Genomic DNA, 18,513 nt, shown 5'->3' on the forward strand with positions numbered 1-18,513 from the left:
ATTTATTTTGTAAATAGAACTTTCATAAACATCAGCATTGAAACATATGCAATATAAGGAGAACAGAAAAACATGAAACTGCAAAATGAATGACTGACAGCACAGCTAGATCGAGTCGTATTGCTAATGTCTTCAGAAAAATGTCATTCTGAATTGCTATATAATTCAATACATCACATAGCAAAACACTTCAAAATGAGAATTTGAAATAGCTGACCTGTGTTCATGAGTCATTTTAGGTTCGATCAACCAACACAGACATAAAAAAAAAACAGAAGCAACAAAACTAATCCACAGTATGACACAACGAAACAGTTCCAAAATTTCAGTCCCATCATTCAACTGCCGTACGGGTCACGGCACCAGATTTGAAGGATCCAGGTCCTTGCAGCAAAAACAAATCCCAACGGCCTAGTTAACACTCGCCAAGCTGAGATTAGCAAAGTCCAGTTTTCCCACGTCTCCATTGCGAGTTACAGAGACAGACCGACCGAAGCGTTGCATGCAGTCGAATATCAAAAACGTCAGCATAGTTGATTAAGCAAGTTTAAAACGGTTGACTCGATGCTTAGGCATTCATGTAACAGTAACCCACGGCCCATGTAGGAAGATTATTCCATTAAATCAGTTAAACACACACACACACACACACACACAAAATCAAACTAATGAGTGGTTAGCAACGTAAGTGGAAAAACGAAAAACAAAGCAAAAAATGAACTAATGACAATGGTTAGAAATGAAAAATTAGCAAACGTGCATGACACACAAGAAATAAAAAGCAGGCACGTGGCATATGAAGATTAAAGTGAGTGAGTTTAAGAATGATATGTCAGTTTTTCCCCATCGGCAACATTCTTGCATCATCTGCACAATCCAAGACAGGTTGGGTAGGCATCTTAGGTTCTCTTCACTCTAAAGGAGGCTACAGGTTTGCGAGCTAGTGCTACTTATGCTGAACATACATGTAATACCTTGAAAATCAGGCATTTAAAAGGGATTTATGGCTTTCAAACAGACCCCTGGTTTTCCTCAGGAAAGACGGCGGCCCTTTGCATACGCTTCCACGGTTTACGACCGTCGGAAACAGAATCGTTCGAATGAGACAAATCCTTTGGTTAGTTCGAGAAATCGCTGCTTATCCTTTGTCGCTGGTCACGTTTGATGCTCAGAGAATCAGAGCCGCGAGACAGTGTATTCTATGAATGACTGGCTGGTGATTGTACTAGAGCGGGGAGGGGGAACGGCTCGGTGTCTTCGTACTTCACAAACGGTTCCTTTTGGGCTGGCGCATGGGTGTCCTTAACAATGAGAGACCTCCATGGGCGAGAGCGTCAAGATGCTTCGGTCATTGGAGAAGGTCTCCGAGTCCCTCCATGATCTGGAAGCATCAAGGAAATGGGGAAGAATGAGGGGGGACAGTGTGGATGCTTTGGACAAGTGCACAATATACCATTCCTGTTCTATCTGCTTTACAATCTGACATATATTTGAGAGGTGGAAGATGGAGAGGCACTAAAAGGCTTTTTTAAGACCTTTATACTAGGGATGCACAATACAGTGTATTTTAGTGACTACATTGGCAACATTAGACTAGAAATAATCAGTTAGAATTGGCTGATATCAGGAGCAGAGAAAAATGCTTATTTTAATTTCTATTCAAACTGTGAACTCTTGTTTTATGCCAGATCATCGGGAATTGTATTGGGAATTGGGTAGACCGATGTATTGGCCAACGCAAATATGGCCATTGTATGGTTATAAGTGACCCCCATTGGTCAGCTACAACTTTAAGCGCTTTTTAATATAAACATGACTAAACAATATAAATATAAAACTGATAATCATCTTTATCAAAAAAGTAACGATCGGTTATCGGTATCGGTCAAAATTCTTATATCGGTGCATCCCTACTATATAAATCCTCCAAAGCTTTTGAACTCAGCGCATGAAGATCAGCAAGCAACAGTCAAAGTCAATGGAAAATGAATGCAAGATGTTAGTGTAACATGGGTTAATGTGCATAGTTAAGACACCAAACACAAATATAAACGCATCCTTCCACGGGCTTGACAATATATAACTGTACATTCTTCTAAAGAAATGATAACCTCTCCATACGCATACTATAAGGTACCTATATGAAACAAGGTTACGTTACAGTAAATATAGAAACTAACCGATGACATTAATCTATAGACTGTAGAAAAATATTGTGTATACAGGTTTGCTATAAAGTGCATATAATATATATGTAAATAGAATGGCAGCCCTTGAGCAGGCCAAAAGTTTCTCAAACGCCATACCTGTCCCGCTTAATGTCTTCATACAATTTATTTGCTTTTAGGACTAATGCCCTTACAATACAGCCGGATTATAAATAGACCCATGCTACAGAAGAGAAAGTGTACATTGGTAACTACAGTAATGCGATTATCTTTGGATCACGTGTAAGGAAGAAGAAAGACAACCGTTTTAAGGTCTTATGAAGGGGTACAGATGTTAAATGAGAGAGTGTATTTGCATTTATATACCACTGACTGCGTACCATAGTAGATAAATTACCATCACTGTTTAAAACAGTGGTTCTCAACTGATTTTACAACGCAAGTATGATTTGTGAGATATGATACTAATATCGAAGTATATGATACTATTATAATTCTACTGGCCAATTTCAATACTGATATTCGGCACTTGCTTATTTTAATAAGTGACTTGTTTGACTATGTTTTCAATGAATAAAATAAAAAGCACGGACTGGAATCAGATTATTTTTGCTATGAAATAAATCAAATCAAACTATTTCCATATAGCACTGCTGTGCTTTTGAAACCTCCCATCTCCATATTTCGTGATTTTATTTTTTTGCCATTAATCATTACTATGTGTCAAAATTTATGTTTGTCACTAGGTTTTGTAAATATCTAACCAATAAAAACTATCAAAAAAGTGCTTGCCAACTTGGATAAGACAGTAAGGAAAAAATTCAATGTTTTTTCTATTTCCAGAAAAACGGCAAATTTGGACATTCAAGGTTTCAGAAGGACAGTGACGATATCATATTTAACCTTTATTTTGACAGCATTGTACTGTTAAATAGCCTTTCTCACATAATATCTTTTCAAATTATTTTAAAAAAAACAGGAAATAAATATTGTCAGTGTATCTCTGTAGGAAATCATTATTTGACTTTTTTTGTATTTAGTTTTATACACGTCACATGATCTCATCCCTATTGTTAAAAAGTAATATGTTGTCATCTGCCTAATCTGACAAATTTCTAACAAGTTATGATTAAAATAAATGTAAAAACATTAAAACGGTAACACTTTACAATAAGGTGCTATATTAGTTAACATTAGTAATTGCATTAGCTAACAATTTAGTTTTTCAGCATATATTAATCCTTGTCAATGTTAGTTTATGTCAATACAGTTATTCACGTTAGTTCATGGTGCATTAACTAATGTTAACAGTGACAACATTTGATTTTAATACTGTATTAGTAAATGCTGAAATTAACATGAATTAATATTAATAAATGCTGTAGAAGAATTGTTCATTGTTAGTTTGTGTTAGCTAACACATAAGCGAATTGTTAACAAATAGGACCTTATTGTAAAGTTTTACCATTAAAACAAATTAAAATACTTGGTTATCAAAATATCATTTGTATTAGTTTGACTGGACACACTATTTATTAACAAAAAAATATGGGAAGCTACTGGAAAAACACTGCCGGACCTGAACCCATTTGGGTTGTGAGAAACCAGTTGAGAACCACTGGTCAACAAAGGTGGACAAATGCAAAAAGCCACTGAACTAAACATATATCATTGTCTAGACATTTTAATTTGAGATCAAAGTAAACAAACAGCAATAAAGCTGAATAAAGTGTCTAAGAATATTCTGCAAAACACACATTCTGGCATTCACTGACCGCTCAACAGCACATCCCTACAGCTGCCATCATGCAAATCGTCTTTCTCTTTCGTAAGGCTTAAAGTTTAACACAAAAACGGCAGAAATGATTCAAAAATCCCCTCGAAGACTACAGTTTCCAGTGTCTCTCTTGATCATAATGTGGTCCTCTTATTTATTCACTTTGCTACAGTCGAGCCAATCGGACCAACGGTAGACGGATGCTGTATCTACAGTTGACATTGGCTAGTCAGATCAGAGGTCATCTCTGACACCCTGCTCTTCAATGGCAGTGTTCTAGCGCTTCAACTGGAACGGGAATTCTACGTGGCGCCGGAAGCACCGTGATTCCCAAAGTACGGATACAGACAGTTGAAATGATTACGTGAAATGCTTAAAAGTGCATTACAGTAGCTAGCATGCCGTCACAAATTCCCTCCGATGAGAGAAATGCACACGTGGCAAAGTCAAAGACACAGATGCAACACTGCGATGCGACAACTCAGAACACACAATGAGAGGATGTTTCAAGGATTCGGTCATTATAGTACAACATTCCACAAGCATATACTTGGATGTCTGATAAGTAGACGGATACAAAGTCTGATATATAATGGAGGCACAAGCTGTATGGTAAATATTCAGCAAATCGTATAATCTGCCACATAGAAAAGACACACAGAGCGACGACACCAAAGAACGACGCACCTCGAAATGAGGCAAAGACCATGAAAAACTCAAAAATATAAGAATTATGAAACAGTTCGTTTGTATGCTATGACACATAGCGTACATAACTACACCCTACTGTCTCACTTAGAGGTTCAAGGCAAATGAATGCACCCGTTTCTTTCCTAAACTCTATGCTTTAACAGTTAGGGAATGCTTGAAGTGCGGTGCCGGCCTTCACTCGTCCGGTGCAGCCGGCTCTTCTCGCTCCAGCTTGTAGGAGATGTGCTTACAGCATAGGCTAGAAAGAGAAAGCTCGCACCTGGTGGCCCGAGAGGGGTCGCAGCGGCCCATCATTCGCTCCACCAGCCGGCCCAGTCGGGTGCATGAGTTTTGCCCCTCTGAGAAACAGCACATGGAGTCCACACATCCGATGCCCTGGTTGGCCTCAATAAACTGAAAACAGACAGAGAGAGAGAGAATGAGGTAAAAACATAAACACAAATGCATGCCTGTACTACGTAATGGACAGGGTGGGCAGGTTACTTTTTCCTGGACAGTCTCGTATTGGGTTGTGCAAATGTTTTTCTGCAATGTATTTTTTCAATAAAAGTGTCAAAGATGCTTAACCGTCGATCGCCCAACTCAGCAAGACAAATGAAATACTAGACAATTTCCACATATAAAGTACAAAATAGGAAGATGGACGGGAAGCAAAACAAAAATGACAAAACAAAATGACAAATCTGACCACAAATTAATTCAGAACACAATGACAAGTTAAAAAAAACAACTTGTAGCGAAAAAATAGTAAAAAAATAAAATGTATATATTTTATTTAAGATTTATTTTGTGTCATATAATGTTTATTTTATTTCATGTATGCATATTGAATTTTTACACCTAATTGCTTCACAAAATTTACCAAATTAACCAATTTAGGGCTGAAACGAATACAAAAAATCAGAGGCCATTTTTGTTGTCTCGAAGCCTCGTTTAATCCATTTTACTACAGTACACACGGAGCACTGCGTTTCCCCACGGACCGTTATTACTGACGCACATCCCGCTAAACTCTATTCATGTTACAGTGCTCTCAAGTCTCACTCATTCACCGTGAGACGCACGCATTTTAGTCTGTTCACACGCTCACACGTATGGCTCATGCTGATAAATAAGTGATAGCTTATTGAAATGCTATTTTACTTAGTTTTAGTCTATTTTGCGAGTGCAACTTGTTTTCCTGCTGCATTGAGTCCATAAAACTAGATTCGGACTAACGTTAGCGGATGCCAAATCATGTTATTTACACATGTCATCTGTCTGTTCTGAGTGTCTGAGTGAATGAACTGCACTTTATGAGGACATGAACTTCATCTCCAGAGTTGCTCGAAGAGTTTATTTCAGAACATTTTACTGAGTGAAGCCAACACTAAAAAATAAGCGTCTTCCGACGACCTGCCAAAATAAAAGTCCGGTTAACTCGGTATTTTTATGTGGACAAATATATTACTATTTAATAGTAAAAAATAAACAAATTAATTTAGATAAACTAAATGCATCATGCATAAGCTGAAGTTAGTTGTTTACGTTTGAAATTATTCTTTCTATTTTTATTAATGTTTCTTATACATTTGTATTAAGCCTATATTGCATTTTGAATGTAATATGGCAATGGAATGTACTAAATGGGTTTAGTTTTCACAGATATGAATGTATGCAATTTCAGCAATAAATATATAAATTTTTCTAAAAAGGAAACAAATTAGTTGTTCATTTTAAGAGACCAGTCTTATTTTCTCTTGTATATTTAGTATTGCTCTCTAATAAAGAAAAAGTACTTATTTTCCAAATACCCGATTAATCGATGGAAAATCAGTAGAATACTCGATTACTAAAATAATCGATAGCTGCAGCCGTAAACCAGTTGCTTGGCTAAATTTTCATTTCACTATTTCCTTGCGCTCGAGGACATCTGCTGGTTCACGTGTAGATGCAATGAAAAGACGAGTCAAAAGAAGCTATATATAAGTATATATCTTATTTCTAGGGCTGTCAAACAGTTAATCGCATCCAATCTGTGTACTGTGCATATTAATTTTGTATTTATAAACACACACGTATAATTAGAAATATTTACATGTATTTATATTTACCAAAACATTTTACTATATATATATATATATATATATATATATATATTTATTTATAATTTAATTTTTTTGTAAATATATGCGTGTATGTATGTTTTTATAAATACACAATTATTAATATGCACAGTACACAGACATCTATTATGTAAACACAAATTTTTATTCTGGATGCGATTAATCGTTTGACAGCCCTATATCTGAAGGATATATCTTATACCTATATTTTATACCCTTATTTTGTACTTTGCATGTGAAAAGCACTCAAATACAGGACAAGGATCCCAGTAAATGATAGGGCATCTGGTCATCCAAAAAATAGAAGGCATATCTTTAAGCAATTCGCTTAAAATCAAGAGAAGCAGGGCATGGATTCATGCAAGAAAAAATGAATACTGAATACATTAAAGTGATAAATGATCCTGTCTCTTTGAATCCAAAAACATAGATTTGGCCTCCATCTAAATTATTAAAGGCTGGTACGGTTTCTTAAATTACAGCTCGAAGACCGCATTTGCGTGTAATATTAAGATGTGTTTTGGGTATACAGATACATCGCTATTTACACCCCACAGTAAAAACTAAGGGGAGGCTCTCTGATTGAACTACTACTTCACTTTTGCGGTTTTTTCCGATTGTTCATTCTTTTCTTTGAAGCTGCCCATAAACAAGAATGCTTAAAACCACTTTAATCGCTATGTTTAATTGACAGTAAATGAAAACAAAGTGGGATCTTAATTCACTGCAAACCAGGCCTACGTGGTTCAAACAAAACTGCAATGGCCAAAGATGATCCGGGAAGGTCCGTAAGTGGGTGCAGTCAGAATCGCGGGGTCTAGAGGAAAGTCAATTCTTTGATCTCATTCACAGTAACCCTGACTAGGCATTATGCAAACTACCAATACCAACATCCCTCCAGGCCCACATCAGCACACACTGCAAAATTATAATCCGGTCCAAAGACTAAATGTTCTCCTGTAAGAGGGTTTTAGACTGATGCATAAATGATGAAATAAAGAGATATACACACCTCCTGGTAAAGTGTAACTGGTGATCGATTGGCATCCACAATCACAATTGTATTAGTTATATCTGTAACGCGTGTTCATTTCTCAGTCCAAACAGGAAAAAACTGCCTGGATATCTGCAGGGGTCTAGAATTACATCCTCATATGTTTACACCAGGTGCAGAAAAAGCTCTAGTGCAAAGCCCTTAAAAGCTGCACTGATATTTTTATACTGTACGTGTTAGTTATGCTTCAAAATAAAATGGAATTCCAATTCAAAATGAACAAATGAAACTATAAGCTCCCAAAAACAAATTTGTGCTTTGGAGGTGAAAATGGCATTGATAGGGAGACAAAAACCTGAACGATCCGTTTGCCGCAGATCTGCACACGCTGACATGTAGATATTGCAATGTAATAACCCATAAAAAACTGCATACAGAATGGCAAAACATGATTTTAAACTCAAAAAAGCCGTAATATCGACTATTAGCGCCAGCTGTTAGTTAATGTTACAGTTTTGATGGAAATGAGAGCTGCTCATTCAATCCGTGATGATGATGATTATTTGACAATGAAAGTATGCATACTTGAGAACAGCAAAATCTCCAGCAAATGAAAATATATTAAATCTAGCTGCATGACAGGAAGAAGCAGTGTCACATGACAGGATGATTGGGGGCACGAGCGGGTGGTGTACTACCTAGGGGAAAGGGGCGGGCTGCAACAGAGGTGGGGGGAGGAGAAGCAGCGATCAGTGGCCGATTGTCCTCCCCTCTGCTCCTGATTTGAGCAGTGTCATATTCTGAGCTGACTGAAATCTTAGCCTCCTCCATCTGGAAGGACAAACAACGCAGTAAGTCTCGAAAAAAAGGTGAACGATCATTAAAATGCTTCACGTCCGCTGTGAGGAACACATCTGACGTCAAGAGAAACGTCAATTTTAAATAAAACAATTGCAAAAAGTATAAATAAACAAATGTTTTAACTCAATTCAAGTGGGCCAAATACTTGTTCACGCTTCCAAGGTTATTATACTTTACTAAAATGAAAACTCTGAAAACGTTTTCTGAAATCAAATAAAATATTAGCACGTTTTTGTAAACGAAAAATGTCAATTTTGCCTCAGAAATAAACTGAAGTTTAAGGCACTAAAATTATAATAATAAACAAAAATAAAACACAATTAATTAATCTTATATAGCAAGATAAAAATAACTAAATAATAAAAATAACAAAAGCATAGAATAAAATTGCAAAAAAAGTTACTTATTTGAACATCAAAACTAGAGATGCACCGATACTAAATTTCTCCACATTTACCTACAGCCGATATATACCGATAGTAATATCTGCCGATACCGATAGTTTGATGGTTATATTAACTCGCATGAACTAAATTCTAAAGGTTAAATTAATATTTCTTAACTTTCTGAATGTTATTAATTCATATAACGACAAATTCATTGCATTTTCCGGTCCTCTTTTGATTGACAGGATATATTGGCCCTGATCGTCAGCTGTTTTTAAACTATCGCCGGATAGCCGATGGTGTGAAAAAAAAAAAAAGCTTTTTCAACCGATTATAAATCCGATTATTTGCCGATATATTGGTGTATCTCTAATAAAACAAAAAATCTCAAAATTAAAGCTAATTAAAAATATTAATAAAATACAATAAAACTAAAGAACAAAACTATAATAACTCTTATTTATATCAGCTATAATATTTTTTACCTATTTTATATCAAAGTAAAAAATGGCTAATTTTATGGTCATCAAAATGCTTACATAAAACTTGCGCGTCAAGTCTCTTATGCACTTTTTGAAAGAAACGTTATTTGAAAGTTACTTACGATGCCTATGTAAAGCATCCTCAAATAAAAAGTCCCAACCAAACAAATAAATGGAAGATTTATGTCCGGGGACAATGTTGTGCATTTAGGAATTGCAAAAACTTCACTAAGTTATTGTTCATTTTCCATCCGGCTGAAATAAAGAACAAGCATTTTCACTGATCTAGCTAGATTCGAAATCATTGTCCCTGCTTTCTCTTAAAGGCTTAATAAAGGAAACTGTTTCAAGGATCATGCAATCCATTCATTTATTTGAACAATAAAGCAACTAAAAGGCTGTAATACAAGGTATCTCCAAACATGCCCTGCATGCACTTGTGGGTGGTGGGGTACGCATGCAATGTGAACTGCTCTCTTTTCTCTGCTCTCTCAAATGCTGGTTAGTTTATTTTCCGCAGCATGCAGAGTGAGAGTATCTGTCCTACTCTACCTAATTTTGCCCAGCGGATTTTTGGCTCTGGACAGAGGCTGCAGTGCGATGAAGTCATCACCTATAGCCTCACGGTTGGTGTACATCTACAGAACACACACACAGAGAGTCAGTACAGAGGAGAAAAGCACATGTGCGGTTAAACACACTCACGCGCTGAAGACAGGAAACAGGCAGCGGATGCAGAGAGAATGCACGGCAGGACGGCGTGTGCTGATGCCACAGAACCGTGCTGCTGTGAAATGAATCGCTCAACTACAGCTACTGTCTCGCTTAGGTGTCAAATGTAGCGTAGACTTTGATCCTAGGTCAATACACATATCTGGAGTACAGACACAATGCAAATCAAAGCATCTTACTCCAAAAAGAACTATAACGTCACCCCAATGAGGAACTGTAGCAATGTTATGTCAGTAAGGAAATATCCTTCCCAAGTGTTCCAACAAAATTTACAGGATGCACACAGGTGCAGTGAGCGGCTCTAAAACCTGTCATCATTCATTATTATCATCCTTGCATTGTGTTGTTCCTGCACCACCATCTCCGCAGGACTCCAGAGCGCTTCCACTGCCAAGATCTCATATAATACGATGTTGCAGTGCTTTCAAATGATGTGTCCTATGTCTCATTAAGCTCATGAGCGTGTTCGAGTGATGGTGGCTGTGTGGTAAGAAGTAATGTGGTGAGATGAACTAAATCTTTTTTTTATAAACACATGCTTATATACCAACATTCACATTGACAACTCTTTCCGAGCTCATATTAAGGTTGAAAACGTGATGCTCACCTGAGATTTCTGCGTGCTGGTTGGATGCAGGTGCCTGAAAAGCACTTTCTTGATGACATCAGGAAACAGACACGTGATGATCATGATGATAATGGCAAACCAGGCCGAACCGCTGGATAGTAGCTGGACGAAGACAAAATACATGTCCTGTGTATGGAGGAACGGCCTAACACCGCGGAGAGAAAATCAAACTACGATTAGTTCAAATAAAAAAACAGGACAAGCAGAAGAAGCAAGATAGCCATACAGTACCAGATGATGCCGCCGTAAAACAAGGAGAAGATGAAGTAGAAGGCGATGGATCCCCACGTGACGAAGTGATTCATCCACGTCCAAAAATGAGTTTCTAAGGCCAGCTGTGAAGAAACGGATTAAATGAACGTCATGCCCACATTTAATCCAAAAACGTCCCATGCCGGAGCCCAATTTACCTTCAACGTTACCGTAATAACCATCACAGTGAATACTAAAGTGCCAAAAGTCCAGTTTCCAAACATCTGCAAGAAAGAAACCGGCATTTGAAAAGTTTGAAGTGCTTCGACTGATGCAAAATCAAGCATGTCTCAAATCTGGCTTGTCGGAAGCCATTTACTGTCGAGCAAAAGTCAAGATCTGGTCGTAATTAACCCCCGGAATTGAGGATGGCATTGGCAGCAATGGAAAGAAAGCAAAAGAGAGCCGAGAGAGAGAGAGACACTCACACAGACAGCTGGTCATTTATAAAAGACACATGCATCAGCTGGAAACTACTCAATTCTTACCAGTTGCTTGTTAGCTCAGAAAATCTGAGAGCAGGCACGGCAAGAAAGAGAAAGACATGAGCAGAAAAAAGAGAATATGGATAAAAAAAAAGATCGTAAACGTTATCTCTGTGCCAGATAACAGTGTCATTACTTTAAGGATTTGATCAATAGTCACGAAGGCTGTGTAATGGTTATTAATCTCCAAGCGCATTTATTATCTTAAACGCTTCGAGCTACTTTGATCCACGGACGTATATAGATATAAATTCAAAAATTGATATCAAAGGACTGTCATGCGGAAACGGAACAGAACTGAGATGGACACACGCGAGCTTAAGAGATAAAACAAGAGAGGAACTAAACTGCACTAAAAGGAGTCCTGACCTGTCCGTTCCCCATCAGCGTGGTGTCCTCTCCCATCAGGATGTAAGACCCAAAGAAGAAAACGAAGGCGTGGCAGAAGCCCAGGAGGGTCCAGTACAAAAAGGTTTTGAAGGAGAGGAGGGAGTTTTTACTGATGTCTCTGATGAACAAACAGAAATTCATTTACCGTACCTGACCTGAAATGATAGGCTATTGCGGCTTTAAACTGTTCAACAGTGATGGCAAATACATTTGTAAATGAGTATGTATTGAGTATTGTACCTGTAAAGTGCTGGTTTGCTCTGCAGCACATGTGGATGCACCAGTTGCTCAAACAGACTGTACACCAGTATGGGCAGAGAGGTGAAGCAGATATTATACAGCGTCAGATACACGCTGTCATACAGAGTCTGTAAAACACCACAAACATGTCAAGCACCCACATTGCAAATGACAGAATCACACTTCAGTCATGCAGAGCCAAGCAACACAGTAAAATTCTTTTATTTATATATATATATATATATACTGTATATATACGTGTGTGTGTGTGTAAAAAGACATTCACATGATAAATGATGCCTTCCAGAGCTTTGTAGATGTACATTTCCAGAATCCAAATATTTATCCATGACAATAAATATTTCTTTATCTATGTACTTTAAGTATTTTTTCTATGATGTAGAAGCATTAAAACCAGAATTGTGGCGTAGGTTGGGTAGTTAACACTTCACAACCCAATAGTTTCAATTCAGAAGATATTAACCATATTAGAAAACGAATATGGTTAAAGATGAACCAAGCTTGTGATCAATGAATATTTCGTGATTATTTTATTTTAGATGTAATATTACTATAGAACAATGTTTTGCAGTCATGGGATTGTGATAATGTACTGTAATATGTGTATTAGTGTTCTCTGTATTACAGTTCCTCAGCATTTGTATCTCTGCCCAGGGACTGCAGATGAAATTTAGCTTTGTATTTTAAAAAAATTATTGAAACCCACTGGAGTCATTTGGATTACACAGTGTAACAAATTGTTGTTTCGCCCTGCATTTGTATAGTTCTTTGAACAATTCTGTGTTGCTAAATATTGTGATAATATTTATTTTCATGTAGCATCAATGTTTTAGTGTATGTTTAGCATAAGTAAATTTTGAGCTTATATCATTAATTACGACTAGGGGTGTAATGATACACTCAGCTCACGGTTCGGTACATATCTCGATGCTGGGTTCACGATACGATACACATCTCGATATTTTGAACAAAATTCAAAAATGAAACTGAAATTCAAATAACATTTATTTTCAAAATATTAACAATTTCAGTAATTTATTTTGTTGCACATACAACTTAATAAAGAATTTTAACATTTTAAGGCTTAACTGAAATTAGAATTAAGATCAGTGTCAATTTTGACAGCAAATTTTTATTTAGTTTTAGTCATAGTCTTTTGACTAAAATGCAATTTAGATTTAGTCATCCCAATTTATCATAGTTTTAGTCTATTTTTTGTCGACAAAATCTACATTATATTAGTGTACTAAAATCTATCTGTATTAAATCATTTAATTGGTGTAATTAAATGTTCCATACAAAGATTTAACTGTTTCGACATAATTTACCTTGGAATTAAATTAAACCTGGTCATTACCTTTATTTTTCAGAAAAGTTGAGTAACTACTGTATATGCATTGTTGTAACACAGATTATATTAGACCATGAGCGACATGTAGCAGTTCATTCAGTCTCATTTTGCCTCAATTGACTCGTTCGTTCAGTGAAGGGCGTGTTCATTCAGTACATTCAACCAATGAAACGCTCTGACAGAGCTCACGCTCAAGCGCTATTGGCTCATTTCTCTTTGAAGCTGCGCTGTCTTTGCTTCTCAAAAATACATATTACATAATCTGTATTACATTTATTCAATCATGCAAATCACATACTTGTTTTTTAGCATGTCATTCGATCTCTTAATATAAAGTACGACTCACTTCATCGCTTCTCTGATCGGAACAGCGCTGGTTTCTTCTGGCTTACTTTATGTTGCAATATCACGTTATGCAGCAACTCACGTTAGCGGATAAATTACCATTGGCATTTAAAAACGTTTGTGCTGCCTTTGTAATGAGTTTCGGGGTGACTCGCCTGCAGTCACGCTTTAAGTTTGCTGTGTTTTAACGGCGATTGTGAAGGAAAATATGATGCTTTGTAAACCACTTGGAGACACATATTGTGTTTTGTGCTTCTTTCTCTACCGCATATGTGAGATAAGCACACGTGACATGCTGGCGCAGAGTAGGTAGCGTCTTGACCGCTCAACGAATACACTTAAACATCATATCGTAAAATATCCCCATCTCTCTACGATGCGCATTGTAACATTTTTGCATCGCGAAATATCGTAATACGAAGTATCGTTACACCCCTCATTACGAATAAACAAAAACTCTACAAATTTTCACATATTTAAAAAAATATTTTCCAATTGTCGCTGTAAGAAACTTCTAGACATTTCTGTAGCACAGGGAAGGTGGGATGAAGCGATGATGGATGACTACGTCTGGAACTTGGCTTGTGAGGACAGTAACAGTCATAAAAGACAAAAAAAACATCAAATGTACACTTCTGAAGTTTTGGACGACTCATTTTTAGCCATTGTTATGTTAAACTGTTGTTTTGAGCTCAGTGTTATGCCAGTACCTTGTCATTTCTGCGTACGAGTAATAATACCGAAATGTATGAAAAGATTTGTTAGGTTTTTTTTGTGAGTACCGTCGATGGTAAAAAAAAATGTATGTGATTTTCGTCTTAAAGAAACGGTACAAATTTTAGCGAGACAACTTTTTAAAGAATGTATTACATTGTGTTATTTATGGATGGATGTGCTTTTTGGAGCTTCAACATTTTGGGACCCACTTCTGTACATAAAATGACAATACATAAACATAAAACATAAAAACTGTACATAAAAAATCGTTCTTTGTGTTCAACTGAAGAAAGAAAAAGAATTTAACAATTCAAGTGACGCCAGGACACCAGTACATTAAAGATGAAGAGACACTTACTTGTTGTGAAAACAGACAGAAGAACTGGTATAAAAACTGGGGGGTGATAAAGCACACATTCTACAAGGAAAAACAAACACTTTCATAAGAACATCACATCTCGCATGAAGCACACGCAAATGGCTGACGGAAACCGTACCTTGTAGAAAAAGTATTGCACAAGGGTCGCTATTCTAATATAGTAGAAATGTCCGTGCACTAGCAGCAATTTGGCAAGGAATCTGAACCTCGCGATTGCATAGTCACTGTTTCTCACAGCTTGTCTTCCTTCTTTCCCCATGATACCTGCGTGGAATGGATTTCTGTTAGCTTGACTGCCAAAGGATGCGATTCACTAACGGAAAATTAACATTTTAATTGCAAACAGTATCTCTCTCCATCTCAAACTTAAAAGCCATGTTTGCTGTTCCTACCGATCCCGACGTGAGCTTCCTGGATCATACTGACATCATTGGCTCCATCTCCAATGGCTAATGTTATGGGCTTCTCCGGGGAAGTCTTGAGAAGTCTCACCACCTGCCAAACACACAGTGACCATTAACACCATACACGGTGAAAACAACAGGCCAGTGTGGGGCAATTTAGCCCAGACCGAAGACACGCGACCCCTGGCCATAAAAGAACAATGTGAACCGTGAACGGGCGTCCACGAGGTCACTCGCCTTGGCTTTCTGGAGAGGTGCCATTCTGCAGCAGAGCACAGCCGAGCAGTTCTTACACACATCCATGAAGAGTTTCTCATGTTCCCGCAGAGCCAGAGACAGACTGGCGCCGTCCACCACCAGCCCGTGCTGGATCACGTGATCTTCTTTGATCCTGCGCAAACATCAATAAACCGCCACAACTAATTTTACCATTCTGCTTCTGATTTCATTGCATAGATAGGAGGATTGTGACTTAAATCCCAAAAAAACTCTACTGTACCTCCTGGCTAGCCTGCGGAGCTGCTCGGCACACTCACTGTCTGATTTCTGCTGCACGAGCTCTAGGATGTTCATGGTGCGGTGGAAGTGACCGCAGGAGAGACTCACGCTAACAGCCGTCTCGTGTTTGTCGCCCGTCAAAACCCACACCTTGATCCCGGCCAATCGCAGGGCTTCTATCGTCTCCTGGACCTTATCCTGCAGCCTGGACGAAAGATTTATTGCGGTCATTTTACATACAACCACAAAATACAGTACTGACTAACGATTAACAAAAATAACAAGACTGAGCACTTGGATTTGCTTGTTTGTTTACATTTCAATTTCGCTAAATATGGCGGCACGTTTATAACAACCGACCTCATTGGTTCTTCGGTCACTAAAACAGGTGTTTGCTTTGTAATAAATATAGTGAAGATTCGACTGAAGATGCTTAATGAGTACACTGTGGAGAACGTGTTTTAGGCTTTAGTTCTTTGGGGCTACAGGTTTTAAAGAATAGTGAAAAGGCTCGTGGAAATCACAATGACAGTCGATTACAGACACGCTCCTGTTTCCCTGCATGACTTTATATTGTGCTGCGGTTCACATGGCTGGCCTTCAGTCCACAGAGAGCCGCATGAGTCACCACGACATGTCAAACTACATTAGCAGCAGCAGTAGCCGAACGCTGACTCACCGCTGACTTCCTGCTCACCGTGCAATCACGCTCTCGTCACAGTCATTACATTTTGCATATTACAGTCATATCGACTGAGGTATTACCTAGCCGAAAATGTAAACGTAAGCAAAAAATGTAATTCATCATCCATTAACCTGTAGCTCAACTGGCAGTGTTGAGCAAGTTGATGCCCTGTCCAAACAAACACGGTATTTTCAAAACCACAGCCTTTTCTGTGCGGTTTAGCCGTTCGTCCACACGCAAACGCAGTACCCAGTCACTGAAACCAAACTTTCCTGAAAACTCCTGCCAGGGTGAAGATTTTTAGAAAAAACAGAGTTTTGGTGTATATCGTTAGAATGCGCGCACTCTCTTTGTTTGGCTTCTGATTGGCCAACACGGCTTCATGGTGATACCGCCACCTGTTGGTTTGGCATGCACTTGACAACGCTTCATTACATGTTTTCGTGTAGATGGGATTTTTTTAAACGAAGAAGGAAATACCCATGTACGTATGGTCTAGGCCTTAAATGATTGTTTTAATAGTCGAAGTTCTCATATGAAATTTGAAAAATGTTTTTTAAAAAAACCTTGCCTAAAATATTATCTATGTAGGATTTTGAAGTTATATTGTATTAGAAGATTTGACCTATTTGATTATTATTTGATTTAAATGAAGTTTAATGAGTGTTTTTAAACTCTTATTAGAGTTTGTCACCATTTGCGAACAAGCTTATTATAAGGCCACAACAAGTGTATATTTTATACTTAAAACCGTTAGCTAAACAATGTGTGTAAACAACAACAAAAATAGTACGAGGCAAATCATTCAAAATTCCAGACGAACTTCGAGTAGTGTTTTTACATCTTCCATGAATTTTAATACAGACGTCAGCCTTCAGACTGAATGAACACAAATCGGATGACTCACTTGTCCTCCACACCGGTGGCTCCCAGCAATTCCAGGTCTTTCTCGATGAAGTTGAAGACCTCGGCTAGCCGTTCCTCTCTCTGTTGTAGAGCTGTTCTGGCTTCATGGAGCCGCCTGTCCACTTCTTGGTACTCATCCACGCTGAAGTTTCTGCAGGCCACCACCAGCGTCCGCAGACCTTTCTACAAAAGATGTTGCATATACAACTATTGAAATGTGTCGGGGGAATTACAGAGTTTGAGTTAGAAACTCCAAATTTCTCCCAATCTCCAGTGGGAAGAAAAGTACTTTAATACTAACAACTAAAAAGCATAATCCTCATGTGCTTGGTAGGCCTGTCGCGATATATATTACATTTATGCATTTGGCAGACGCTTTTATCCAAAGCGACTTACATTGCATTGTACTATACACTTGTTTGTATGTGAAATCCCTGGGATCGTACCCATGACCTTGGCGTTGCTAATGCCATGCTCTAACCACTGAGCTACAGGAGAGCTATATTAACTTGACGTTGGTAGTTTTTGGTGAAGCGATATATCGCCAGTGAGTTTATATATGCGTTTGTTTACATAAAAATGATTGACATTAACATCTTATCCGATCATGCTTTCTCTATTAGCGCTGCCCTGTGTCAAACACCCAATCACACGCGCACGCAGTCGCACACAAGGGGCGGACAGGGGCAGGTGAAAAGACTCGAGGAGTTATATTGTGTTTTACTGATGAATAAAGCCAGTTCGGAATTGTCATGGACTGATGTCAAAGCCGCAATCCTCCCACCCCAGAGCTTTATGGTAACTTATGTATTTAGGAGCACTTGTGCTCCTTAATTTAACAATTTAGGAGCACAGACAATTGAAGTTTTTTTTTTAAAGAAACATTCATTTGGCCCCGTATGACATGCACAAAGTATGGGAAAGCATGATAAACTACGCTTATTGGTTATTATTGCTGTTGAATGAATGAATGAGGCATTTATATAGCGCTTTATT

General features: G+C 37.9%; 1 protein-coding gene across 5 annotated transcripts in view; it reads right to left on the reverse strand.

Annotated features, from left to right (window-relative positions):
* Positions 1-6: 6 nt before the first annotated feature.
* The window catches only part of atp11b (ATPase phospholipid transporting 11B (putative)), a 35,885-nt gene continuing 17,378 nt past the window's right edge, over positions 7-18,513 (reverse strand). Inside the window, exons 18-31 of one of the 5 annotated variants that reach the window (XM_057326245.1) lie at positions 17,519-17,700; positions 15,928-16,131; positions 15,666-15,819; positions 15,417-15,519; positions 15,143-15,288; positions 15,004-15,063; positions 12,212-12,339; positions 11,951-12,089; positions 11,255-11,320; positions 11,076-11,179; positions 10,824-10,989; positions 10,037-10,122; positions 4,916-5,049; positions 7-1,381 (exon numbers count right to left, since the gene is read on the reverse strand). In XM_057326245.1, coding sequence (XP_057182228.1) covers positions 4,947-5,049; positions 10,037-10,122; positions 10,824-10,989; positions 11,076-11,179; positions 11,255-11,320; positions 11,951-12,089; positions 12,212-12,339; positions 15,004-15,063; positions 15,143-15,288; positions 15,417-15,519; positions 15,666-15,819; positions 15,928-16,131; positions 17,519-17,700 — 1,641 coding nt within the window. In that variant the 3' untranslated portion in view covers positions 7-1,381; positions 4,916-4,946. Of the gene's footprint in view, positions 5,050-8,453; positions 8,587-10,036; positions 10,123-10,823; positions 10,990-11,075; positions 11,180-11,254; positions 11,321-11,584; positions 11,609-11,950; positions 12,090-12,211; positions 12,340-15,003; positions 15,064-15,142; positions 15,289-15,416; positions 15,520-15,665; positions 15,820-15,927; positions 16,132-17,518; positions 17,701-18,513 lie in introns of those variants that run through there. The other 4 variants (XR_008962136.1, XM_057326244.1, XM_057326243.1 and 1 more) reach the window with 4 other exon arrangements.

Source organism: Triplophysa rosa, linkage group LG25, assembly GCF_024868665.1.
Source record: "Triplophysa rosa linkage group LG25, Trosa_1v2, whole genome shotgun sequence".
NCBI lineage: Eukaryota > Metazoa > Chordata > Actinopteri > Cypriniformes > Nemacheilidae > Triplophysa > Triplophysa rosa.